The sequence below is a fragment of the Rhinolophus ferrumequinum genome, chromosome 2, assembly GCF_004115265.2.
Source record: "Rhinolophus ferrumequinum isolate MPI-CBG mRhiFer1 chromosome 2, mRhiFer1_v1.p, whole genome shotgun sequence".
Lineage (NCBI taxonomy): Eukaryota > Metazoa > Chordata > Mammalia > Chiroptera > Rhinolophidae > Rhinolophus > Rhinolophus ferrumequinum.
Window position 1 is genome coordinate 60,986,231 of NC_046285.1, and position 26,145 is coordinate 61,012,375.

General features: G+C 41.6%; 1 protein-coding gene and 1 pseudogene across 2 annotated transcripts; both read right to left on the reverse strand.

Moving 5' to 3' along the window:
- Positions 1-6,125: 6,125 nt before the first annotated feature.
- LOC117011948 (5-hydroxytryptamine receptor 3C-like) lies at positions 6,126-12,415 on the reverse strand (annotated as a pseudogene).
- A 6,291-nt stretch (positions 12,416-18,706) lies between these two features.
- LOC117012189 (5-hydroxytryptamine receptor 3C-like) lies at positions 18,707-24,529 on the reverse strand. 2 transcript variants are annotated; one of them, XM_033088200.1, is made up of 9 exons: positions 24,463-24,529; positions 23,056-23,222; positions 22,615-22,659; positions 21,589-21,698; positions 21,145-21,314; positions 20,122-20,282; positions 19,478-19,682; positions 19,073-19,288; positions 18,707-18,936 (listed from the first exon to the last, which is right to left on the reverse strand). In XM_033088200.1, the coding sequence occupies exons 1-9, from the start codon at positions 24,527-24,529 to the stop codon at positions 18,707-18,709; spliced, it is 1,371 nt and encodes a 456-aa protein (XP_032944091.1). The 2 variants fall into 2 exon arrangements, with proteins under 2 accessions (XP_032944091.1, XP_032944102.1); XM_033088211.1 differs by having other exon boundaries at positions 18,707-18,928; positions 19,065-19,288.
- Positions 24,530-26,145: the final 1,616 nt, after the last annotated feature.

Sequence of the window (26,145 nt, forward strand, 5' to 3'; positions counted from 1 at the left end):
AGGAGGGGAAGCAGGTAGGATGACCTACTGTTTGCTCAGAACTATACCTGTTTGAGTGCTGAAAGCACTATATCGTGGACTGAAGGAAACCCTTCAGACCTTGGCAAACTGGAATGGTTGGTCACCATACAAACAGGTCACTAGATGCCAAGAATTCTGCTGTGGGATCTTCCTCCTAAAGAGCTGACCAGCAGAAACAAGCAGAGCTTCCTCACCTGGACAGGAAGGGGGTCCTGAGTCTGGGTCAGAGGATGTTACAACGTTGTGGTGCTTACTGGTGGCAGAGCTGCAAAACACCAAAGATAAAAAGAAAAAAAGAAAAAAAAAGAGCTGGAGGGGACATAGATATATTCTAAAGGGGAATAGACTGACTTCACTAGAGCAAAAATGGAATCCAGAAGATAGTGGTGTAACATCTTCAAAGAATTGAGAGAAAATATTGTCAACCTAGAATTGTCTTCCCAGAGTAATTATTTTTCAAGTGCATGGGTGAAATAAGTACATTTTCAGATTAGAAAACAGAGACAGTGGTCACCAAAAGAACTTTACTAATGGGATTTCTAAAGTTATCCAGTGCAGTAGCCACTAACCACATATGACTATTAAAATTAAAATTATGTGCAATTAAGAATTCAGTAATTCAGTCACATTTGCCACATTTCAAGTGCTCAGTAAGCACATGTGGCTAGTAGCTAGTATATTGGGCAGTCAGATATAGAATATTTCCACCATGTTGAACAGCATATTGAACAGCACTGTTAAAAGAGATACCTCAAGCAGAGTCGAGAAAATTCCAGAACAAAGGTCTGAGGTGCAGAGTGGAAAGTTTAGTAAAGAAAATTGTAAATGTGTGAGTAAATCTAAACAAATGTTGATGATATAAAATAATATCAATGTCTAAATTGGGGGATTGAAAAAAGGAAGTGCTAAATTCCTTATATATGTAAGTCAGAAAGGAGATGATTAGAGTTAAAATATTCCAAGATCTTTTTAGTATTCACGAAAAGACTAGACCAAGAAATAAAATTCAACAATATACGATTTACACGAAACACCCCTAAAACATAAGGACTCAGAAAACCTGAAAGTAAAAACAGGGAAAAAGATGCATCAGGCACATGCTGTCCCAAACAAATCTGCTGGTAAGTTTTTACTAGAAATTAAAACGGTCACTTCATAATGATAAAACTGTAATTTACCTGGAAGATAAAATATTTCAAATATATGTGCCTAAAAGTGAAGCTTCAAAACATACTAAGTGAAAATTGAGGAAACTATAAGAAACAATCGATAAACCACCATTGTAACAAGATATTTCAAATATATTTCTCTCAGTATTTGATAGCTCAAACAGATAAACGAAGAAGGATTCAAAAGACAAATATCACAATTAATCATATTGATCTAACGGATTTATGCAGAACACTGCACCCAATAATCGGATAATACGCATTACTTCCAACTGCCTGTGCAACGTTTGTGAACCTTAACTATCCAAAAACCAAATCTCAACAGATTTCAAGGGATTGGTACATAGAGACCGTTTCCATGAAAAGTACGGTCCGTAGAGCAGCAGCAGCCTCACGGGAAAGCCTGTGAGAAACGCAGAAGCTCCAGCCCCACTCCAGACCTCCTGAGCCAGAATCTGTATTTTGACAAGATGCCGAGGAGAGCAATGTGCACATTAAAGTTTGACGTGCATGAACACAAATCATGGTTTCTAACCAGTGTGATTAAGTTGGAAATCAATAACAAAAATAATTAAGAAGCCCCCATACATGTGGAAATTAAAAACTTCTTTTAAAAATATTTTTAATTTTTTCAATTACAGTTGATATACAATATTACGAGGTGTCTGACAATAAGGGTGTCGTGAACTCATCCTAGAAAAAGTGCTGAATATCATTGCTGAATATCACCACGGTCACCTTCGAAGTACTCCCCTTGGGAAGCTATGTACTGATGCCAGTGCCTAGTCCATGCTTCAAAGCAATTTTGGAACTCTTTTTCTGGAATGGCCATCAGAGCTGTCGTCGTATTACCCTGGATGTCCTGAATGTCATCAAAATGTCTTCCTTTCAATATTTCCTTTCTCTTCGGGTAAAGAAAGAAGTCATTGGGGGCCAGATCAGGTGAGTAGGGAGGGTGTTCCAATGCAGTTATTTGTTTACTGGCTAAAAACGTCCTTATGGATAGTGCCATGTGAGCTGGTGCATTGTCGTGATGCAAGAGCCATGAATTGTTGGCGAAAAGTTCAGGTTGTTTTCATCTAACTTTTTCACCCAGCCTTTTCAGCATTTCCAAATAGCAAACTTGGTTAACTGTCCAGTTGGTACAAATTCATAATGAATAATCGCTCTGATATCAAAAAAGATTAGCAACATTGTTTTGACACTTGATTTGGACTGACAGAACATTTTTGGGTGTGGAGCATTGGCTGACTTCCATTGTGCACTTTAACGCTTTGTTTCAGGGTCATATTGGTACACCCATATTTCAACACCAGTGATAATATGGCCCAAAACATCATCTTGCCTCTCCAAAAGGTCTTGTCAAACTTCAATTCTCCTTTGTTTTTGTTCATTGGTGAGCTCCTTCAGGACCATTTTTTAAAAAAAATTTATTGGGGCATATTGGGGGACAATGTGTTTCTCCAGGGCCCATCAGCTCCAAGTAGTTGTCCTTCAATCTAGTTGTGGAGGGCACAGCTCACTGGTCCATGTGAGAATCAAACTGGCAACTCTCTCACTGAGAGCCCACGCTCTATCCAACTGAGCGGTCCGGCCGCCCCATTGGGACCATTTTTGCACACACATTTCTTATGCCAAGATTTTCAGTTAACTGTTTCTCTATCGATGTTTACTTGGTCTGCTATGCTTCTCACAGTCAGCTGACAATTTTGATGCACAATTCTACAAATTTTTGCAATGTTTTCGTCAGTTCTGCTTGTTACTGGCCGCCCTGACCTCTCTTCATCAGTGACATGTTCTCTCCCCTCAGAAAAATGTTTAATCCATTTGTACACTGCTGTTTTCTTTATGGCGTTATCCCCATAAACGTGGACTAACATGTCCCTGATTTCAATTCCACTCTTGCCAAGTTTAACAGGAAATTTAATGTTTGTTTGTTGCTCTAATTCAAGCTCACACATTCTCATAACAGCACACAAAAACATGCAACAATAATGAACGCCACTCAGCAAGACACTGCCACACGTCGACACGAACACACAGCCATGAGACACTTATACACCAATGTTATGAAACCTTTCCGAGCTGTTTGTACAGTACGGCCAATGTAAGCACATGGTGGCAAGTTCGTGAACTTAATTGTCAGACCTCAACTGGAAATCTGGGTGAAGGGTACACAGGGGTTCTTTGCACTAGTTTTGAAAAATTTACGTGAATTTTAAATAATGTTTTTAAAGGAAGGAAAGAAGGAAGGAAGGAAGGAAGGAAAGAAAGAAGGAAAGGAGGGAGGGAGGGAAGAAGGAAGAAGAAAGGAAAAGCAAAAGTAAGTCTAGGGGTTCTGTGTGTGTCCTCTTTCCTTTGAGCCAGAATTGAATCATAGGTTATCGACCTCCAGGAGAGGGCAGCAGAGCTCTTGATCGAGTAGTTGCGGTCTTTGGTCGTAATTTCAGTTACTATTTCTTTTTAATGTTAATATGGCCACATTTTTACTTCTTTAATTTGAAGACAGCATCTTCTAGGCTTCAACTTAGGATCGATGTCACTGATCTATAGTTTAACTGTAGTTTAATCAATATACAGATATAGTTAACTGTAGTTTAATAAACAGATGTTTAGGAGTTACTCAAGACTTACTGAATCTCTTTACTTAATATTCTTGATAGGTTTTTGGCATATTCTTACAATAAGCTTGGGTATCTATATCCACGATATATAAAGTCAGGATTATTATATGTTGTGTCTCAGTATTTTTTCTTTGTAAAGATTGTTTATCCATTTTAATAAATTAGGTATAATGTTAACTATCTTCTTGAAAATGAAGTTAAATCATTATGTTTATAATTATTTTGTCTAAAGTTTTTTTGGATTGACTTTATTATCTTGCTTTGCGTGTATGGGTTAGTAAAATAGATTCTGTGACCAAAACTGTTTGAAAGATACCGTTCTAAAACCTTTGAGTGGATTATAAATGCTTACCCTCTCACAATTCTTAAATATTAAATAATGGCAACAAAATAACCAACATGTGACTCTCTCTCCAATTTCTCACCTTGCTCATCCAAAGATCCTGGTTATCCAGATCTTTTCTATAAATGTAGTGCCTATTATGTTTCATCCCAACCTCCCTTCTGGATACATGAGTATGATATCCCAGAACATACCTCATCATTATCCCATCATTCATTTCTGGGCTGGCACAAATGTCCCTTTCTCAGAGAGGCCTTCCTGGCATATCCTGTTAATCTGTATGTCATTCTCAATCCTATTACCCTGTTTTATTTTCTTCAGAACAATTATCAATGTATGAAATCATCTAATTAGTTTGTTACTTTAAAAATCAGTCTCCTGTCTGTCTTATCCATTGCCATTTCCCCAGCACTTAGAAGAAATGTCTAGCATATAGGTAAGCACTCAGTAAAGATTGGATAAATGAATGAATGAATGCTTCACTCATTTATTCATTCCATGTTGCTGTTCTGGGGACTGGACAGTCCCCAGACTGGACAGTCCATAGAAGCTCTCATTTAAGCCAATGGCATGCTGCATGTACAGGAGCTCTACCTGCCAGGTGACCAGGAGGCGTTATCAGCTACCGTGGCCCTGTATTTCATCTTCAATTACAGAAAGTGAAGCAGGGCTGCTGTTCTTCATTGCATCCCTCCAACCGCCTCCATCCCCACGTAAAATAGTCCAAGGCTCTGGGAACTACTTGTCTTAGTTCCAGATAATTCAGATAATGTCCGAATCCCCATCTCCTATCAAGGAGCCCTGAAACAGTCTGGCTGTGAGGGTTTCATATAGTTGGTGGAAGCTATGTCTGAGCTGAAGCTGTAGTGATATCAACATCAAAGAAGCATGAAGAGCTGACAGGTGAGTGGGGAGGTGAGGTCCATGAGCTCCTGGTGAATCATCAGTGATGGAGGAGGACAGGGGCAGACACTGATGAAGGTTGAATATATGGATCTATGAATCAGAGAGTCAGGGAGGTGGCAGTAAGGAGCGGTGGAATGAGAGAATAAGCAGGTGGGCAGAGAGAATTTTGTGGTGAGGTTATTTATTTATTTTTGTTGTTTAATAACTTTATTGAGAAATAATTTACATACCATAAAATTCACCCATTTAAAGCACACAAATCAATGGTCTTTAGTATATTTACAGAGTTATGCAACTATCACCACAGTCTAATTGTAGAACATTTTCATAATCTCCCCTCAAATCCTATACCCATTGGCAGTCATTTCTCGTTCACCTGCCCTTTCCCCCACCAAGTCTTAGGCAACCACTAATTTACTTTCTATATTTATAGATTTGCATATTCTGGACATTTCATATCAGCGGGATTATATAATATGTAGTCTTTTGTGACGGGCTTTTCTTTTATTTAGCACATTTTCAAGGTTCATCCATGTTGTAGCTTATATCAGTGCTTCCTTCCTCTTCACGGCCAAATAATATTTCATTGTATAAGATTTTATTTATATAATTATTTACTTTATTTATATAATTATTAATATAATATTTTATTTGTGCATTCATTAGTTTATAGACATTTAGTTTATTGCCACTTTTTAGCTATTATGAATAATGCTGCTCTGAACATTTGGTAACAAGTTTTTACGTGGACATACATTTTTATTTCTCTTGGGTCTATATGTAGAAATGGAATTGCTAGGTCGTATAGTAACTCTATGTTCAATTGCTAGATCATATAATAACTCTGTGTCTGCACCATTTGTATTCTACTGGGGAACTATTTCTTGTTTCTGAGAGAACCATCAGTGGTTCTACTTAAGCCCAGAGAGGGCTGGAGCAGAAATCATGGGCACCTTTGAGACTGTGTGTGCAGACAGGAGCAGAGGAACAGGGTCTGGGATTGTCAGGCGAGGCTGAGGAAACCCAAACGCCGAGGTGCTCTGGCACGTTAGACCTCGGCTCTTAGGTGTTCCAGAGGATGATGACCGTCGTGATGGCGGAGGCTAAGAAAAGCAGCTAGAGGCAGAAGAGCAGGGTGTCCACCATGTGGCCGAACTGCATCCACAGGTCAGTTAGCAGGGCCTTGTCAATCCTGAGCCCTCATTTAGCTCTGCTTCTCTGGGTCTCACCTCTTTCTCTACCAACTCATTCGGCTCTTTCAGTCCTGTGGAGAGGACAGAGACTCAGCCATGCCGTGGGAAGGAGACAGAATTAGAGAAGTGGAGGGATGGGGAAGTTGAGTGAGTGTGGGTAGAGCTGACTTCCCTTACAGGCTGGTGAGTGGAGGCTGGTGAGTGGCTCAGGCCTGCATTCTCCTTCCAGAGCACAGGGGGGCAGCATATCCTTGGGTTGGTGCAGTCAAGGAGCAGAGAGTGGAGCCACTGAGTCATGGGTGGAGGCTGGGTGGTGGCCCAGTGCAGCAGGTAAGTGATGAAGATGGTCTCCAGCAGGCTGAGCACCATCAACGACAGGCTCAGGGCGAAGGAGACAGCGGGGGCGGGGATAAGGAGCACATCTGAGCGAAGCAGGTCTGGGAAAACCACCAGCACCTGCCCCTCTCCTCACACACACACTGTTCTCTGTCTCACACAGAAAATCCTTTCTATGATGACTTCTTTCTCCTTTTTGCCTTATCTGCTCAGCAAGTGTGCCAGGTCACCCACCAACCCTGCCTCCTTTATTTTTTCATTTTCCAACTGTTGGGGGAGAGGTACATACTGATGAGGAGGGTGCCACTGGCAGGGAGTGGTTTATTCATCACGAGCAGGAAGACATTGTAGCCCTGAAGAAGGGTTGTCTTGAATGGGGCACGATACTTGCTTTCTGCTGGCAGGTAGAAGCTGAGGGCATCAATGGCAACCAGAAAGCTACTTGGCACCAGAAGGTTTATGATGTAGAGTCTGGGCCTGCGTCTGATGGCCACCTGGTGGGGAGGAGAGAGCAGAGAGTCAGGTGAAGCTAGAACTGAAGGGGGACCTAGGGATGGTTCCAGCCCCTTCCTTCCTTGGTGTCCTCATCCCAGTAGGGGCTCTTTCTGGGGCTGGATGATGAGAAGTAGCTTTCATGTGACTAACAAGACTCCCCCATACCCACCCAAGAAAACCTAGGTCAGAGCTGGTAGGTTCAGAAAGGGGGCTGCTGTGGCGGACTCAGGAGAGAGGAAGGCTTGTGAGGGTTGTGGTGCCCAGGGGCTTTCTGGTCTTGGGGCAAGAAGCGAGAGGCTCAGGGACTTAGAAGGGTCCCATGATGGAGATCTGGGGGACAGACAGCCATGCTAGAATCTCTGAGCTTACATAGAACATCATCTGGTGAAGAAGACTGGAGCCCACAGACATCTTCGGGGTGGCTTTGTTGATGCCCAGGAGCTCCCACTGCCCTTGTGTGCCGATAACGTCACGAAGGTGTCTGCTATCTCCTCCACTTCCTTGTCCATGCCCAGCACTGTGTTTTCCACTGCAGGGGAAGTAAACATTCCTTCAACACATATCTGTTCAGCACCTGCTCTCTCTATGAAGTGCTCAGAGAGATGAATTAGAAAACTGCGTTAGCTACTTTTTTTCAGATTGCCCTGTACCATCACTTCCTTATTGCTCAATTGTTTCCTTTCAATTCTGGGCTTTCTCAGGAAGTCTTGTCCCTGCCTAAGTTCCCCATCGCACCATTTACACACTTCCAGTGAGCAAATACGCCACTGTCCCTTTTTATGCATTTAAAAAATGACTTTGCCTATGTGTAAGTTTTTACTGCCCAACTGGTTGATTTTATTTTACCACATCCCAGAGCCCCCACTGCCACTCAGCTGTGTAGAGGAAAGAGCTAAAAGTGAGTGTGCAGTTCTGCTGGTCAAAGGGGAAGTAGAAGATGTCCAGGCTACAGATGCTGGTCACCCGCGTTGGTTTGCGATACACAATGTGACTGTCATTAGTCATGTATGCAGAGAGGCCTTCTGGGATCTGATCCACATCCATGTAGGTGGCAGGAAGGGAGGGAGGCAAATGCTCTGGGTTTCGCATCAGTTTAAGTTTCTCTCTTAAGGTGGGGGCTTCTCAGTGTTGCTCATTACAGTCTCTCTGCCATCTGTTGTGCCCACCACTTTCCCATTCTAGGGGAGAAGTTGATGAGCTGTGATTGTGCTCCTCTCTGAAATACGCTTTTAGTGGCTGCACGGAATGGGTTTGCCCTGCACTGCCCTGGCCTGCTCCCTGCAGAAGGGCCTTCCCTCCCAGCCCTGATATCCACGATTCCACGATGAAGATGTCTGGGAGCCACAGGTTCTTGGTTGTCACAGTGAATTTACTGATATGACCACATTCTTCTGGGTCCCAGCTGAGGAATGTCTTATTCCAGGTCTAGAGCACAGGGTACAGAACGACGATTATGGCTGAAACCTGGCGCTAGTTTATGTCATCACCACCTGCCTTTCCATTCCCTTAAAAATATATATGTTTGTATGTATTTTTTCTAAATGTATGTTCTATGTACTAAGGATATGTTAAACTTCAACCATTCCAGAAAAAAATAACATAAAAAGCAATCGTCTCCCTCTTAAATTCATTCCAACTCAGTCCATATCCCCAACTCACTCCCATTATTAACAGTTTCTTGTGTATCATTATCATTCTAGAAAAATTAATACATGTTTTAGCATTCATTTTTATTTGCACACATAGAGTCACACTGTGCACATTGTTATGTATGTTGCTTTTTGGAGCTCATTTTCTTTTGAACTCTGATTTTCTTCTTATCTTAGTGATAACATTTCCCCTTCTTATTAACAAAGTCTTACTGGCTTTCACTTCCCACTCAGAGAAACCTTAAGCTGGGTGCTGGATACATTTGGGCCCTGAAGCTTCCTTGGGGACTTCCAACTATACTGCCTTCCTTCTTCCTATATTTTCCATCTACGTCTTTCAAAGATGATTGACAGCCCAGAGAACTATTGGTCCCAGCAGTGGTCCTGTTCTGGTTGGATGTGTCCATTTCCTTGGGCACTGTCAATTTCAACAGATGTGATTTTTTGCAAACAAAGCCAAGAAAAAAAAAAGGAGGGGAGGGGAAGGAGAAAAAGAGAAGAAAGCTGAACTTACATACCAACTTTAACCACAGAAATCACGTCAGCAGCTGAAGTTGTACGTCCTGATTAAAAAAAAAAAAATCCCCATTCAGGATGATTAATGCCATGAAATCAGGTCCTACTCTACCTCCTGCCCTTGCTTCCTAAGTGGTCCCATGTGACAATTCGGCTTTTCAATCACAAGTTCCAAAAGAAAGGTAGGTCAGAAAATGCAGTTTGCATGGTAATTGTAGGGAAATAAACATCATGGGGGCCCATTGGGAATATGTTTTTCTTTAGAGAATATTCCCAAAAGGGCAGGACTCAGGACAAGTGTTCTCTGAAGAAATCTCACTGCAGCATTCCTCTTCATGTCTCTCCACTCCATAGAATGAACATTTAACTTGTACAAAATCCATTCAGGGGACTCATTGCTTACCACTGGACCAGTGCAATGTTGAGTTAACAGGCTGAGAACTCTTTGTTTCCCTACAACCAAGACTACTCTACCCACCAAAGCTATCATTTAGAATCAAAGGACAGATAAAGGGTTTCCCAGACAAGAAAAACTAAAGGAGTTCATCACCACCAAACCAATATTACAAGAAATGTTAAAGAGATTTCTTTAAGAAGAAAAAGAAAAGAAAAAAAAAAGGATCAAAAATACAAATAATAAAATGGCAATAACTACATATCTATCAACAATTACTTTAAATGTAAATGGATTAAATGCTCCAATCAAAAGACATGGGGTGGCTGAATGGATAAGAAAACAAGACTCTTACATATGCTGCCTACAAGAGACTCACTTCAGATTGAAAGACACACACAGACTGAAAGCAAAGGGATGGAAAAAGATATTTCATGAAAATAGAAACAGACAAACAAAAAGCTGGGTAGCAATACTTATACCAGACAAAATAGACTTTAAAACAAAAGCTATTACAAGAGACAAAGAAGGACTCAGTAATTCCACTTCTGTGTATTTATCTGAAGAAACCCAAGATGCTAATTCGAAAAGGCATGTACATCCATATGTTCGTTAAAACATTATTTACATTAGCCAAGATATGGAGGAAACTTGGGTGTTCATCAATAGATGAATGGATAAAGAAGAAATGGTACATATATGCAATGGGATATTACTTAGCCATAACAAAGAATGAAATCTTGCCATCTGCAACAACATGGATGGAACTAGAGGGTATTATGCTAAGTGAAATAAGTCAAAAAAAGACAAATACCACGTGATTTCACTTATACGTGGAATCTAAAAAACAAAATAAATGAACAAATAAAACAAACTCATACAGAGAATATTTTGATGGTTGCCAGATGGTAAGAGGGTTGGGGGGATGGGTGAAAAAGGGGGAGGGATTTGGAAGTACAAATTGGTAGTTACAAAATAGTCATGGGGATGTAAAATATAACATAGGAAATATAGTCAATAATATTGTAATAATTAGGTATGGTATCAAACGGGTACTTGAAGTATCAGGGTGAACACTTTGTAAACATTATGTTGTACACCTGAAACTAATATAACATTGTATGTCAGCTGTAATTGAAAATAAAATATTATTAAAAAAGAAAAAAGACTCCTTGTTTCCTATTAGCAGCGTATGGAAAGAATGTAGGAGTCAGGACTCACCACTTCCAGGATGGCAGACAGGGTGAAGGAGATGTTGACCTGAGTGGGGAGGCTGTAGTTGACCACTGGACGGAAGGCCTTTCTGTCAAACGCTGCTTGGAAGGCAGCAGGGTCCACCCCATGCTGGTCAAAGCCTGAGCAATTGATGGTGAAAGTGTTTGCCCTTCCTGTGGAAAGCAGAGACCTTGTGAAATGGGGATAGGACTTTTGTGTTTCCCAAGTGAGAGAAGTGCCAGCGCTGGGGGCTGAGAGCCTCTCTACAGAGAAAGAAAATGTGGGCATGGGGTGAGATGCATGTGAGCCCCTCCTTCTTGGGCCAAGCCTCTTGGACCAACACTCATGAAGGCCAAGCTTTTCCTGCCAGGGCTGGGAGGATGGGCTGGGCTGGTAGGCAAATGGTGGAAATTGATGTGGTGAGCTGACCTTTTAGGGCTCGTGGCTCAGACGTTTCTTCCTGTGCTTTTGCTCCTACATAAAGCCTACCCAAATTTGTATGCAAACAGCCACCCTGGGGAGTCCTATTCCTTCCATAATTGCAACCTCTAGATGCACTTAAAGTCATGGCTTCTGTTTGACCATATTTTTTTTCTCTCTAGCTCTATTATGATTCTTCCTCATAGTCACTGACCAAAATTTACCTAAGATTTTATTTCTCAATTTTCCCTTCCCGCTTTCATCTTTTCTCTTTTCCTGAAAGGAAAAATTTGGAGAGAAGTAAATCTGAGAGTGATGTAAAATATATGGAGACTTAAGGAAGTTGTATTCAATGTGAGTTTATTGACTGCCCCTGTCCTATGCTCTTCTCAAACTCAGCGACTTCCTCTAAGATCGGTGGGAGCCATTTTCATCAGTACCATCTTGAGAACTCAATGATCATCCACCATGTGGTTAATGAAGCTGTAGAATAAAACATAAAAGCCCTTCTGCCCGACGTACCCACACCCCAACCCCAGATGGCTCTGTGGTTATCCCTGCAACTATAGCCCAGTGAGTTCTTTCCCAGGCTTCCATCTCCCTATGCCACTTAAGTCATAAGGTACGTTTCCAAACTAGAGAGAAAGATATCTAGGGGAAGCAAATATTATCCTTTTCCCTCTGTATCACCTCTTTTTAAAGATCTTCCCGTGTGAGGTGGGGAAAGAGGTGTGTGATTGTCAACAGGACCAAGCTACCCAGTTCAAGTTACTATATCTTGGTAGAAAGGAAAAGTTGGACGTTATAAAGGGGTGGAATTGGAAATGGTAGAAAAGGTGGTAAAATTTGGTAGATGCAAATGAGAGAGGGGCTGTGTGTATCGCTCAGAGAAATGGGTCTTTCATCTATCCTCAAAGGAAACCAAAATGTAGATACTACAGAGAAAGGAAATGTTTAACCCAGCTATTTTAGAGGCACTCTAATTCTGGAGAATGAGAGGGTTTCTGGATTTTGCCCAGAACAGCATTCTCATCTTTCCCTATCCTCGCCCATCTTACCTTGAAGCAGAAGGCTGACAGTGAGTCAGAGAAGGAGTCCGTCCCCCACCCCGCCAGCAGGCCAACCCCCTTCCATCCTTCTCTTCTGGTTTCTTCTCTGGGGACTCACCTAAATATATATAGTAAAGATTAACAGATCTGAAAAGAAAAATAGGAAGCCATACAATAACAGTAGGGGATTCCAATGCCTCATTTTCAACAATTGATAGATCATCTAGACAGAAAATCAAAGAGAACATTGGACTTAAATTGTATATTAGACCAGATAAATCTAAAAGACATATACAAGGTCTGACAATTAAGTTTGTGAACTTGTTGCACGATGTTGTTAACTTTTTTTTATATCAGAGGGATTATTCAGTATGAATTTGTACCAACTGGACAAATAGTTAAGCAAGTTTACTATTTGGAAATGCTGAAAAGGCTGCATCAAAAAGTTAGATGAAAATGACCTGAACTTTTTGCCAACAATACATGGCTCTTGCATCACAACAATGCACCAGCACAGTCTGTGAGGGAGTTTTTAGCCAGTAAACAAATAACTGTATTAGAACACCCTCCCTACTCACCGGATCTGGACCCCAATGACTTCTTTCTTTATTCAAAGAGAAAGGAAATATTGATGACGTTTAGGACATCAAGGGTAATGTGACGATAGCTCTGATGGCCATTCCAGAAAAAAGAGTCCCAAAATTGCTTTGAAGGGTGGACTAGACATTGGTGACAGTGCATAGCTTCCAAAGGGGCGTACTTGAAAGGTGACTGTAGTGATATTCAGCAGTGAGGTATGTAGCACTTTTTCTAGGATGAGTTCACGAACTTAATTGTTAGACCTTGTACAGAACATCCCATTCAACAGCAGCAGAATACACATTCTCATGTGCTCAAGGGCAACACATGAAATGTTGTTCAAGAATGATCATGCTGGAGAAATCAGGCAAGAAAAAGTAAAAGATAATTAATCATAATTAGAAAGGAAGAAATAAAATTGCCTCTATTTTCAGATGACATGATTTTACATATAGGAAATCCTAAAGACTCCAGCAAAAAACTGTTATATCTAATCAACAAATTCAGTAAAGATGCAGGATACAAAATTAACATAAAAAATCAGTAGCATTTCTATACACTAACAATGAATTATCTGAAAAAGAAATTTAAAAACTGATCCCAAATATATGGTGATGGAAGGAGAACTGACTCTGGGTGGTGAACACACAATGTAATTTATAGATGATGTGATACAGAATTGTACACCTGAAATCTATGTAATTTTACTAACAATTGTCACCCCAATAAATTAAAAAAAAAAAACTGATCCCGTTTACAATAGCATCAAAAACAATAAAATATGTAGGAATACATTTAACCAAGGGGGTTAAAGATATCTACACTGAAAACTACAAGACTTTGATGAAAAATATTGAAGAAGGCACAAATAAATGGAAAGATATCCCATATTCATGATTGGAAGAATTAATATTGTTAAAATGTCCATATTACCCAAAGCCATCTATAGATTCAACGTAATCCCTATCAAGATTCCAAATGCATTTTTTATACAAGTAGAATTCACAATTTTTTATTTCACTTTATTGATTTTACTACTCATTTTTAGTTTTGAAATAGCATTTTAAAAACTTAACATATTTAACTTATTGTTTCATTGCACATATATAGTATTTCAGCTACCTTATGGGTTAAATAGAAATAAAAATATCTAAACTTGGTTGTTGAGTGTTATTTAAAATATGTTCCTATAGAAAGTACATTATAATTTCTAAACCAATGATTTCATAAATTATCATTTGGAATATAGTTCATCTGTAAGTTGGTAATCTCTGAATGTGTAATTAATATTGTAAAAATTAAAAATGGCAGTTTTCAGTATTACATTTTTGGCTTTGAATGTCTGTATTTATTTGCCTATTCATTCCCTTTTTTATTACATAAAGGGTTTAAGATATCAAACCCAAATGCTTTGAACAGAGACTATAAAGGGAGATGGCAAGTAAAATTAATTTATCTAGTTTAATGCATGATTGAAGACAATCCGCTAATGTTCTTGTAATACCTAAGGGAGCAATGATGTTAACCTAATGTAAGCTTGGGTCACTTAGCTCCATAAATAAGACTACAATTACTAATCTAAAAGTAATTAAGTGAAAACCTATACAACAATGAATATGAATAAACTATTGCTATTCACGCAACATGAATAAATCTCAGAAACATAATATTGAGGGAAAGGAGCCAGACATAAAAGTATATACATTGTAATTCCATTTATATAAAATTAAAAAAACTGGCTAAACTAATCTAGAAGTCAGGTTAGTAATTATTCTTTGAGAGAATGAATGGGAGTAATGATTGAGAGGTGCCCCATGTAGGATTTTCCCAAGGGTTGGTCTATTTCTTTATCTGCGTGGTGGTTATACATGTGTGGTAAATTTTAATAATTCATTGAGTGGTACACATGTGATTTGTACACTTTTCTGTATGTATTTTATATTGCAATAAAAAGTTTAATTTAAACAATTAAGGAACAAACACCTTTTTTTTTATTGTTTAAGGTTTTGGTATGCTAGCTGTGTGTTGCACTCACTATGTTAGAAGGCTGAGTTAGGGCCGGCCGGTGACTCAGGCCTCAGGCGGCTGGAGCTCCATGCTCCTAACTCTTATTGTTCTTATTGTTAAAAGAATAAGAAAATAAACACTGAGATGTGAGAAGGTGGTGGGGATACCCGTGAATACTGCTAATGAAAGGAGGGAGTGGGAAGTTAGTAGAAATGACAATCCCAGAAGTCAGAAACATAATCAAGCATTTCAGGAGAGTATATCAAGGCCGAATGATTTGGTTTTCATGAAGACTTCATAAATTTCCAATGCACATGCTTAGCAAAGGTTTACAATAGAATATGGAGGAAGAGGAAACAAAGTTATTATCAAAAGGGCTAGCATATATATATTTATATATGTATATATTTATATACTTATATATATTTATATATGTATATATAAAGTTACATATATATAAACTTATACATATAAACTTATATATATAAGTTTTATATATATAAAGTTTTATATATAAAGTTTTAGATATATAAAGTTTTATATATAAAGTTTTAGATATATAAAGTTATATACATATTTATATAATTATATATGTATATATACATATATATGTGTATATATATTTTATACACACACACACACACACACACACACACATAATTTTTTAGTGGGAGAAGGGCATCAGAAACCGGAAGCATCTCCTCCCATATTGTGAAATACCCCTAACATTTCATTGCTGACATGTCTAGGCTAGTTCTATTTTAAAATGTTTTGTTTTATTATCAGGTTATATTTTAGACCACAAGGCTCACCTCAATCCTAACACACAAACAGGTTGTTCTTTTGCAAAGGACATTGTCAATTATAATGATCTTGGCACTGAAAACCTGAAGTCACATATATATGTGGTGGAAAAAATTGCAAGATAACATCTAGAGAAATGCAAATGTGAGATGGGAAAGGAAAAAGAAATGATGCAAAGGTGATCTTAAGAAATTTGAAATCGGGCCAGCCCGGTGGCTCAGGCGGTTAGAGCTCCATGATCCTAACTCTGAAGGTTGCCGGTTCGATTCCCACATGGGCCAGTGGGCTCTCAATCACAAGGTTGCCAGTTCAATTCCTCGAGTCCCACAAGGGATGGTGGGCTCTGCCTCCTGCAACTTAGATTGAACACAGCACCTTGAGCTGAGCTGCCTCCCTGATGGCTCAGTTGGTTGGAGTGCATGCTCTCAACCACAAGGTTGCCCAGTTTGATTCCTGCAAGGGATTATGGGCTGTGCCCCCTGCAACTAGCAACGGTAACTGGACCTGGAGCTGAGTTGCACCCTCCACAACTAAGACTGAAAGGACAACAACTTGAAGCTGAACGGCACCCTCTACAACTAAGATTGAAAGGACAACAACTTGACTTGGAAAAAAGTCCTGGAAGTACACAGTGTTCCCCAATAAAGTCCTGTTCCCCTTCCCCAATAAAAAAATCTTTAAAAAAAAAAAAAGAAATTTGAAATCCCTTAGAGATGTGGTAAACACTCTTCAGTTTAAGTTATGGGCAAAAGTCAAGGATGAGTTTCTGAGTGAGAAATATGTTCCAAGTAATGGAAAGAAGGAAACATAAGATAATCTGCAACAGAAATGCCTTCACCAGTGTGTAAGTAACTTCTCTAAGAACTTAAAGATAGTTGACATATAAAAACAGGTTGCTAATTTTCCATATTAGATATGGAAAAATGAAATTAAGCATACCAGGATAGGATAAAGGGATTGCACCTAGAGCTAGTATGTTGTCACACAGCAGCATGCCTGTCTGTCCCCTCGTACCTACTCCTAAAAAGAAAGAAGAGTCTGTGAACTATGCCTTTCAGGACATTGCTTCACCTTTATGCCATCTCCTTGTTTGGCCCCAAAGTATGGCTGGCTAGCCAATGATGGATAAGATTCCTCAAGAAAGGAACAACCTAAGACAGGCACAGTTGCGTGGAGACCACCAGGAGAACTCCCTGGGTTGATAGAGGTGGGCATAGACCCCTACCTTCCCCCGTCTAAGGAGACCTTCTGTCTCTGTGGCTGCATTCCTTTCCACAAACTGCTTGGGAAGTGATTCTACATGTGATAACATCAGTTCTCCATGTCAGTAAATTTTCAACATAAAGCTTTTGTCCCCTGGGGAGGTACAAACAATAATTTTTTATACATCATGGGACTTTCAACAGGCAAGGGTGATTGGTTTGAACCAGTTTTCTGGTATGGTGTCTGAGACTCACAGACCATAGGAAAAACAATGCTACTTTCTTGTATGTGCATCAATAAAAGTCACAAAGTGGCCCGATTCGGGGCTCTCAGTCCTTTGAGGCTGTGAGACCCTTGGCCCCTGTTTTAAAACTTTCTTGATTTCTGTTTCTTCCTTAACCCTTCGCCGCTCCTTCTTGTTCTCTCACTGACCATGTTGCGATGGACGCGACACTAGTAATATAGTGATTCTTGGCTGGCTGGCATTTATTCATACAGTACCCATTCAACAAGTCTGTATTAAGCATCTAAGATGTGTCAGGCATGGTACCATATACTGAGCTATAAAAATGGATGACATTTTACCTGACCTTTAAGAAAGCACACTCTCTTAGGGGAGGCTGACATGTAAATAAATCGCTGAAACGTATTTACCTAATTGAAATATAATTCAGATATGTTTCTTTGGTATTCTTTCACTTCCCCTATCAATTTCTGTCTCTTCTCAGGGCCTGGCTTCCAGCAAGCTGTTAGAATCTTCCCCAGGATGATACCTGCTAATGAAGGGTATGAAGGACTATTAAGAGGGAACTCTTCTTTTTTTTCTTTTTAAAAAGGGTGTTTTTGATAGTAAAAATAATATATGCTCATTGAAAACAATTAAAACAAAGATATCAAATCAAATAGCAATCACTCATAATCGCATTATCCAGGATAGAATTTGCTCATGTTTTGGTGTCTAGACATCCATATCTTTTTCTCTGAGTTTCTATCTAGCGGTCTTTTTTTTTTTTTTTTTTTTTTAAAGAAATTATATATACATGCTGTTTTGTAACTTGGTTTTCCCATTTTTATATGGCATGGACCTGTTTCCATATTTATTAACATAGATCTACCCTCTTACTTTAAATGGATACAAAGCGTTCCATTGTGTGGCTGAATGACAATTTATTTACTTGAACCCTTTAATTGAGGTCCTTAACTGTCTTCCTGGCCCTCCTCCAAGCATGTATATTCAGAAGGCCCTCTCTGTTTGATTTTGTGAAATCAGAGGAACCTGTCAGAATAAAAAAATGACAAAATATTTATTTCAAGGAGAAATGTCTTGATCTCTTTATTCTTTTAAAATTCTGAAAGTGTCTGAAAGACTTAAAATCAAACCAGATTACATCTGTTTAGGGTGAATTATCAAAACTTCTGCAAGAGGACTCTCCGTCTATTTGTGGATCTATCGTAAACGTACTGAGGGGCCAGTGCTTCCTGCAAAGTCATTTATTGGGCCAATCAATCACGGAGAGACTCCACTGACTGGGACCTCCATTAATAAGTGAGTCAGAAGTTAGGTGTGGCTAAGGGACACTGAAAGTGTACAAGAATGAGGACCATGGCATATGAGAAGTCAGGAAACTGTCTAGAACTATGCTGGACTTGCTTGGTAGGGCTGTGTTGAAGTTTTGGGAACATAAAAGGGGACATGATAGTCACTGGGGATAAGTGGCTAAGATTAGAAAAGGGGCCCGGGTCTGGCTGTGGTTGGAAGGGAGAGGCGGATGTGCATGACTCCCTATGTGTTCCAGAGGACGATGACCGTGATGACGAACGCGGCCATGAACAGCAGGTAGAGACGGAAGAGCAGGGTGTCCATCATGTGGCTGAACTGCACCCACAGGCCCACCAACTGCAGCTTCTGGGCCTCGTCTTCCTGCCGGGCCACTGTTGACCCAGAGCACCCACGTAACTCTGCCTCTCGGGGATCTGGCACCGTCCCTACCAGCTCCACGGGCTCCTTCAGACCTAAGGAGAGACAGAGACCCAGCCATGGACTGCAAAGGTCACCCGGGATGGGGTGGGGGGGGAGGCAGGCAAGGAGGCAGGGGCAGAGCAGTGGAGGTGTTAGAAGAGGAAGTGTGAGCAGAGCTGACTTTGTTACCAGGCAGGTGGGCAGGGGTGAGGTCCAGGCCCTTAGTTCCCTTCTGGGGCACAGTGGGGCAGCATCTCGTTGCTCTGGTGCCATGTAGAAGCAGGGAATGGAGCCATCGGGGCATGGGTGGGGGCTGGGTGGTGGCCAGGTGCAGCAAGTACGTGATGAAGATGGTTTCCAGCAGGCTGAGCACCATCATCGACAGGCACAGGGCAAAGTAGACACCTGAGGGCAAAGCAAATTATAAATAAACCAGGGCAGATTCATCTTCACACTTTACTTAAGCTTCTTTCCCCACATCCAGTCTTTCCTCAGAAACCCTACCCTCTTTAAGTAAGAGGCCACTGGTTCCCCTGACCCCCCATCCCAGTCCTCTGCTGCCTTTGCTTCCCCAGAAAGTGGAAGGGGCCATACTGATGAGGGGGGTGCCGCTGGCAGGGAGTAAGTCATTCATCATGAGCAGGAAGACGTTGTAGCCCAGCAGAAGTGTTATCTTGAATGGAGCACGATTCTCATTTTCTGCAGGCAAATAGAAGCTGAGGGCGTCAATGGCAACCAGAAAGCTACTGGGCACCAGAAGGTTTATGACGTAGAGTCTGGGCCTGCGTCTGATGGCCACCTGGTGGGGAGGAGAGAGTGTGGAGAATGTGGCGAAAAACTGATGCCAAAGGCTCAACCGTATATTTGACTGTCTACTCCTTGCTGGTGTGACGTTAGTCTGGCTCTGGGATGATTATGCCCTTCTACAGAAGTGCCTCCGATTTGTTTTCTAATTTGTGTCCAACCTGCTGGGAATACAACTATAGGTGTTTAAGGGCAAATAGGACCCTTTGCTCCATCGGATAGGTGGCCGGGGCATTCTTGAAACAGCTCAGCTGCTCCTCTTTGCATGCAGAGGTCCTGGGGATCCTTCAGTAGGGCCATTAGGGTAGAAGGTGGAATGGAGAGTGGGTGCTTAACCTCCTAGAGTTTCTTTTTATGTCCCAAAGAGCCTTAGATCAAGAGGAAAATTACAGAGCAATTGGGATGAGACGTCAAAGAGCGACCCCTGGACTTACATAGAATATGATCTGGTCATACGTATGGCTGCCCACTGACATCGTTGGGGTGGCCATGTTGATGCCCTGCAGTTCCCATTCTCCCTGAGTCTGAATGACGTCACGAGACGTGTCTGTTATCTCCCACACTTCCTTGTCCATGCCGAGGACCAGGCTGTCCACTGCAAGGCAGGCCGGGGTAGCTCAGCAAGTGCTCCCAAGCCTGCTGCCCACACGATTCAGTTCCTCTCCACTGAGTTTCTTCAACAACCTTTCCTCTCTGTCCTTTTAAAGCAGGGCATCCAGCTTTTCAGAAGTGGGTTACAGGACCCCCAGTTCATATGTGGGAGGGCTGCAGCACTGACGTTTTGTTGAAAACAAGGGTAAGTCAAAGTTGTTATGGGAATTTTGGATATGATTCAAATGGGAACAACTGGAGAATAAGAAGGAAACTAGGAATGACTCCAAAAATTTTGAATTATTTTGGAGTCATTCCTAGTTTCCTTCTTAATTCTACAGGTGTAGGATGTTTTAGTGGAATCAACCTTGAATAGCTCAACATTTTTATAATTATAGGCATGTCCATTATAATGATTGATTTATCCAAATCTGCCACGACACCTGGTGGCATTTAGTTACATTAATTTACTGGTTTAAGTGTGTTAACTATTGAAATTAAAGGGTTTGCAGCAGCTCGGGGTCAGGGGAGACTCATTTGGTGCAAAGGGCCATCCAAGATTTAAAGCAGTTGTCCTTTTTTTTTTTTTTAAACTTTCTTGAAGAATTAAAGCAGTAGTTCTTAACCCTGTCTGCACGTTAGCAACACCTGGGGAGATATAAAAACTAATAATACCTGGGCCCCACCTGGAACAATTCAATTGGACTCTCCGGGGTGATGCATAGATAGTTATTGTTATTTTAAAAAAGATTTAGTGGGTACCCAGTGTTGAGAAACACTTATTTAAAATCTTCCCTAGTAATATCTACACCACTTAGCTATCTTCCCCTAAATCTTAAATAGCTGCCACAACATGTCTGGCTCACCTGTGTGGAGGAAGGAACTGAAGGTGACGGTGCAATTCTGTTGATCAAAAGGGAAGTAGAAGATGTCCAGGTTACAGATGCTGGTCACCCGCCCTGGCTTATTGTACTGTATTCGACCTTCACTGCTGACGTATGCAGTGAGACCTGGAGGTGTCTTATCCACAGTCATGCTGCTCGAGAGAGGAGACGTGAGTGGTGGGGCTGCTTTAATCTGCATTTGTCTCCAATTCTTCCTAGGTCTTCCCCAGCTGTGCTCTCCTTTTGGGCTCTTTCTCTAATGTCATTCTATCTCGTCTCTTCTACTCCTCATAGTGTTTTGTGGGAGTCAATTAGTTGAGACTATGCCCCTGTCTGAATCTTTTGGTGTCTCTATGCCCTGCACTGACTCTAGGCTGTTCTTTGCAGATGGGCTTCATGCAGGTTTTCCCGTGCTCAGATACATACGATTCAGAGATGATGATGTCTGGGATCCACAGGTTTTCAGCTGCTATAGTCAGTTTATTGATGTTGACACACTCTTCTGGGTTCCAACTGATGAAAGGATTGTCCCACATCTGCATGCAGGGAGTGGGAAACAAAGGCGAGGGATGGTGTGGCTTCTCCGGTCAGCCTCTGCTGCCTTGCCCATTCTTTAAATCCTGATCCTCTAACGTCACTGATGTCCCCAGTGACCACAGCCTATACCCCCCTCTTTATCTAACCATGTGTCATTAGCAGAGTACCCCTTAATGGCCTTTTTCTTCCCAGGCAGACCTTAAATATAGCCTAATACCACTTACACCCAGGAACACACCACCATATTGGCCAGCAACCACTTGTCCATTTTCTTGGGTCACCATTTCTACATTCCTAAGCTGCTCAGAGAGATTTGTGTCCCCAAGGACAGTCCAGTTCTAGGTGGAGTTATTTGGTCTCAGAAAAATTTATACATTAGGTAGCTGTTTGGGCTATAATACCTTTAAGTTACTGTGGGGACAGAGCCCCAGAGAGCAGTTTCCAGGCTCTCGGCCTCACGTGGAAAGGTGCTGGCTCAGGTAGTAAATGGCCACCAACTGTGATTGGATGGCCATCAGCTGTGGCTAGTTGGCCGTCAGCTGTAACCAGTGAGCTATTGGCCACGAATATAACTGCCGTGGCTACGCTAGCAGAAAATGGGGGCTAGCAAGCAGATGGTGGCTGAGCCTGCAAGCAGTGCAGTGAGGGTTGAGAATTGTGTGGCTCCTGGTTCCTGTGTCTCCAACTCAGCCGCCAGAGAGAGTATAGTGGTGTGACTCCCCTACCTCTGGCTCCGTGGGTGTTCCTTTTTGGCCTCACCATGTCCTGCGTTCTTATGTGGGGAGTGGGAGCAGAGACCTCGCACACCGGCCCGCGTGACAAATGGCGCAGCGAGCAGGGTCTCCTGCATGACAGTTACTCTTTGAAAAAAACTTACAGAGGGAAGCGGAAAGGGGATAGTTGAATCTACCTTACCATGTTAATCCACAGGAATGATGTCAGAAGCTGGAGCTGTGCATCCTGGTAAAGAAAGTCCCAGCCAGGATTATTAGTGCAAAAAGACTTGGCCTGCTCCCATCTCATACTTTTATCAATATTTACTAATTTATTGGGCCAGACATAGTTCTAGATGCTGGACTGTCTTTTCCTTACTGGTCTTCTTTTGTATCTAGGTATAATTCAGGACACAGACCACATCTTTCTGGAGTATTCCAGAAAGGACAGAACTCAAGGGTAAATCTTTCTTGAAAAAGAACATTCTTTATGTCTCCCTGCCCTATAGGAAAGCACTCTATTTATATGAAATGTATTCAGAGTACCTATTGTTCACCGCTGGACCAGTACAATGCTGGGATGACAGGGCAGAGGACCCTTGTTCCCTATCAGAAGCTATGGAAAGTGAGGACCAGGTCTCACCACTTCCAGGATGGCAGACAGGGTGAAGGAGATGTTGACCTGAGTGGGGAGGCTGTAGTTGATCACTGGACGGAAGGCCTTTCTGTCAAACACTGCTTGGAAGGCAGCGGGGTCCACCCCATGCTGGTCAAAGCCTGAGCAATTGATGGTGAAAGTGTCGCCTCTTCCTGTAGGGAGCACAGACTGTGAGAGAGGGTCTCTATTGTCAGGACTGGAGCCTCTCTGCAGAGATAGAAAACAGAGGATATACTGGGAAGAGCAGGTGAGCCCTCCTTCCTGGGCCAAGACTCCCTAAAACCAGAGCCCTTCCTGCCAGAACCGGAGAGGATGGGCTGGCTGGTAGGCAAATGGTGGAAGTCCATGTGGTGAGCGGAGTCATTACTCTATACTCATTCCCATTGTTTCATCCTCATGTAAAACCTGCCCAAATCTATATGCAAACTTGGCCCTGGGGCAATGGCAGCCACTTCAAGTACTCTTTTTAGTGTACTCATCACAAGCCTCTCGAGTCACCTAATAACACCGTTGAGCTCTGTCCTAAAACTTGTATTCCAGGTCACTTAGAAATTTGCTGTAATGTATTTCTTTTCTTCATTCCATCCTCACGGACTTCTGTAAGAACTGATTTATCAAAAAAATAAGAGAAGCAAAAGATTGCATTTACTAGGTAGATAAAGAAAATTTGTAATAGGTATTCTGAATGGATGCTTACCTTGGTGCTTTGTATTTATTTTGCCCATCTCAAATTTAGTGACTTCAGATATCTTGGTGTTTATTTCCAGCCTTGGGATCATTAGGTGATACCATTGAGCATATGCCATGCCAGTGCTGTGTTGTCTCTGGGCTATGGCCAGGGAGCCACCTGAGCAGGATCTTTGCCCTATTTCTTTCTTGGTGTAATAGTTCCCCCTGCCTGCTTCTCGCCATTGCCATCTCTTTCCATAATAGTTAAGGGATGTGCCCTGACAGGGAACAAATATTTCCTCATGAAAGCAAAGTATCCACTTCCTTCTATCTAAGATTGATCCCCACCCTCCCTCAGTATTTTACTTACTCCTTCATGTCATGTTTAAAATTAGTTTCTACTCTTCTCACAGACATCATATCAAAGGAAAAAGAGATAGGAAGGGTACGAAGGGACATTGGAGGTCAGTGAAAAGGCAGAATTTAGAGAGGTGGTGAAATGGGGCAGTTTAGCAGATCCCTATGCAGGTAGGAATAGAGGAAGGCTGCATGTCCTCATCAGTAGAATACCTTTCTATCTGTCACCAAAAGGAAATCAAGACACAGATGTTATGGAAGAAATATTTAACATGTTAATTCTGAATGTCCTCCAAGTGCTACAGGGCAGTTTCTAGATGTCCTTCAGAACCACACTCTGGTCTTCCCTCTTCTTGCCCAACTTACCTTGAAGCAGAAGGTGGACAGTGAGGCAGAGGAGGAGTCTTCCCCCAGCAAGCCACCCCCCTTCCATCCTTCTCTTCTGGATTCTTCTCTGGGGACTCACCAGGAGCCCCTAAACCTTTGAGCTTAAAGGAGCTTAGACCACAACTTGGCGCCTGGTTTTGAATACTGCTCATGACAGGTGAGGTGACCACTCCCTGGTGAAAAGCTGTGGCCAGAGATGGCACAGCAGAGTGTCCTGCTTTGACCCTGTCTAGGTATGCCTTCCGGGCTCCAGGCAGGGAGGAAGTTAGGCCAAGACGAGGGGAGAAGCGTCTGTTTGGCAGCTCTGTGCTGAAATCAATAACACAATAACTTGCCTTAATGAGAGAGTGTGGGCTGGGCAAGTGAGAATGAAGTTCTTCTGAGGCCAGGGACTCTGCAGATTTGGAAAGGTGACAGTATTTAGGGACTTGGTTATGTATTCATTAGGGATAACTGCAAATACCAATTATAAATCTTGACTCATGTCTTTATCGTCTATTGTTTATATTTTTCCAACAGCCCCTAGATTTTCTTTCCAATCTCTCTGCCTCCCTGATTCACTCTCCCCTAAACCAAAGTTCCCCATACATTTTTTACTCTATGCCTGAATTACATAATAATAGAAGTCATAGAATTAGCAGATAGCAGAGCTGTTTTTAATGTTTTTGTGTTGTCAATAGTGTTACACATTATCACAAACTAGTAATGTCGGCTAACATCAATATTAATGGTATGTGTCAATATTATATCTTATGTCACATCACTATAAAAAACACAATCGGACCAAATGAGTGAATTGGAGCATTGTTATGTTACATCAGTTATATTTCCAGAAAGACTTGGAAATTTTTTTCTTGCAGAAGGGTAAAGTTTCTTTTAGAATACAAAAGAGACTTTGTTCAGAATGGACAGCCCTGAATAGAAAGTACTAAGGAAGGCCGAAATGGCTTAGGGCCTCAGAGTAGGAAAGTAGGAGAGAGGGCTGCAATGGCCTCCATTTGAGGTTTGCCATAGCTGCAGTCTTTTAACCCCACCAGCTCTATATATCATTTCTTCCTTTCTTTGGGAACTTGGCCAAAGGATTGGGCCATCATGTCATGAAGGACCAAAATACTGCTGTGTCTGTATCCACGTGGACACACCCGTGGGGCTCTGGACTCCTGAACTGGCTAAGAGTGAAGAACTTTCAAAGGGTGCTTGAGTTCTGCAGGTTGGCTAAACTACCAGACCTTAGATCCAGGAAAGGAGGGTTAACTGCAAACCCTGATCAAAGTGGCTAAGACAGTTGATGTATAACTTGTTTTATCAACGTTGGCTGAAAAACGGTACCTAAGTCTATTGGTTGGATTCAGAAATAGATTTAGCTGCCAGGAGATGGAGACGATAGAGGCAGGAGAAATAAAGCAGTCAGGCAAGGGCTCGTTTCCTATCTGGGGAGTCAGAGGTGCAACTCTGGGATCTGGAAATCTCAGGTACTATTGCTGCTGATGGTGGTAATGGTAGCTAAGATACTGAGCACCTGACTATATGCTAGGCATTGTGATGACTTTCTTACCTACTTTATTTTATGGAATCCTCTCAACAATCCCACAACACAGATATTAGATAGGAGTATGTGGGAAAAAGCAATGGAGCCAAGGAAATAGGGGGATGGCAAGTAAA

Bases quoted from the DNA above. Each gene is read 5' to 3' on its own strand.
- LOC117012189 (XM_033088200.1), bottom strand. From the start codon at position 24,529: ATGGAAGGGGGGTGGCTTGCTGGGGGAAGACTCCTCCTCTGCCTCACT. The intron at 23,223-24,462 runs GTAAGTTGGGCA...TGCTCCCTACAG, and splicing joins TGTCCACCTTCTGCTTCAAG to GAAGAGGCGACACTTTCACC. The intron at 19,289-19,477 runs GTATGGCCCCTT...CTTTGCCCTCAG, and splicing joins CAGCGGCACCCCCCTCATCA to GTGTCTACTTTGCCCTGTGC.